The sequence below is a fragment of the Phascolarctos cinereus genome, unplaced genomic scaffold, assembly GCF_003287225.1.
Source record: "Phascolarctos cinereus isolate Bilbo 61053 unplaced genomic scaffold, phaCin_HiC Scaffold_2;HRSCAF=192, whole genome shotgun sequence".
In the NCBI taxonomy this organism is placed as follows: domain Eukaryota; kingdom Metazoa; phylum Chordata; class Mammalia; order Diprotodontia; family Phascolarctidae; genus Phascolarctos; species Phascolarctos cinereus.
In genome coordinates, this window is record NW_027555625.1 from 294,487,456 (window position 1) to 294,488,970 (window position 1,515).

The 1,515-nt window shown below is 42.5% G+C and overlaps 1 protein-coding gene across 1 annotated transcript; it reads right to left on the reverse strand.

The window, feature by feature from the left end:
• Nucleotides 1-345: 345 nt before the first annotated feature.
• On the reverse strand, nt 346-1,272 carry LOC110207341 (olfactory receptor 2D2-like). Its single transcript, XM_020984937.1, has one exon. It carries the CDS (start codon nt 1,270-1,272, stop codon nt 346-348), a length of 927 nt encoding a protein of 308 aa, XP_020840596.1.
• Nucleotides 1,273-1,515: the final 243 nt, after the last annotated feature.

A 1,515-nucleotide genomic window follows, 5' to 3' on the forward strand; every position in this document is an offset into this window, starting at 1 on the left:
CCTGGTATTGGTTTTGGGGTTCCTGGCTATAGATCTGGGACCTCCTCTTGCTGTAGCCCATATTCTCTCCCTAGGTCAACATATACTATGTTCTTGGCCTTGCCCTATAATTTAGACATTGTAAGAATATACAATAAATATTACACGCATACATAAATACACATATACATATATATGTACCTCTCTATGTACATATATAGATAGACAACAAACACACAATATATGCATATATTCCCCATAACTAGTCATAAGGGGAATAATTATTTCCTTCCAGGGGGGCCACACAGTAAGTGGTGGAGGTAAGAAATTTGGTCAAATGTAATTACAGAGTGAAAATCAATATTTTCAGAATTTCCACCTCTTGGCTGCATTTCTGAGTGCCTGCTTCACATCCTTATTCCTCAGGCTATAGATGAGAGGGTTAAGCATAGGGTTTACTACTGTATAGAACACAGAAATCAGCTTGGCCTGCTCCTTGGAGGACTTTGGGGTCATATAAGAAATTATTGCTGTTCCATAAAAAAGGATGACCACAAGGAGGTGAGAACTACAGGTGGAGAATGCTTTGAGTCTCCCTGATGTTGTCTTTATCCTGACCACAGTCACTATAATAGAGCCATAGGAGACCAGAATCAGGGACACAGGTACAAGAAGCATCACCACTCCCATGAGGAAAATAGCTGTCTCTGCTTTGTGGCTGCCTGCAGATGCTAAGGCCAGGAGAGCAGGGGCCTCACAAAAGAAACGAGCAATCCTATTATTTCCTTGGTAGGGGAGGCATAGTGTGAATGCAGTGTCTACCAAAGATGCTACAGTGCCGCTGGTCCAGCACCCCAAGGCCAACTGCGCACATACCCTCCCTGTCATAAGGAGAGGGTAGTGCATGGGGTCACAGATTGCCAAATACCGGTCATACGCCATTGCATCTAACAAGGCACATTGTGTAGCTCCAAAAATTAGGGAGAGGAAAAGCTGAGCAGCACAACCCATGAAAGAAATTACTTTCTTTTTTGTCAGCATGTGGACTAGGGCTTGGGGAACAACGCTGGTAGAAAGACCAGTATCAGCCAGAGATAAGTTGCAAAGGAAAAAGTACATGGGCGTATGAAGCTGTGAGTCAGTTAAAACCATGTAGATGAGGAGCAAGCTTCTAAGCGTGGTGCTTAAGTAGATTCCCAGGAACAATAGAAAGAGCAGCAACTTAGTCTGAAGGTCATGGGAAAATCCCAGCAAAAGGAATTCTGTCACCCAGGTCTGGTTGGTCTGGCTCATGTTTGGTCTTCCTGGTTCTTTAGAAAGGAAGCAACAGGTAATTTAATGTGGGGATATATCCTTTAGATTAATTATGGAGTCTTAGTATTGGAAGGGACCTAAGATGTCACCCTCTCCACCATCACCAACTATCTCATAACATTTCTAATGAACATTTCTAGTTATGAGTGATATGTTGTCACAGGAGGAAAACATTTCATTGCTGGACAACTACACAAGTGTTAGAAAATATTCTCCTATATA

What these genes read in the sequence shown, in the direction of transcription:
- LOC110207341 (XM_020984937.1), bottom strand. Translation starts at nt 1,272, where the DNA reads ATGAGCCAGACCAACCAGACCTGGGTGACAGAATTCCTTTTGCTGGGA.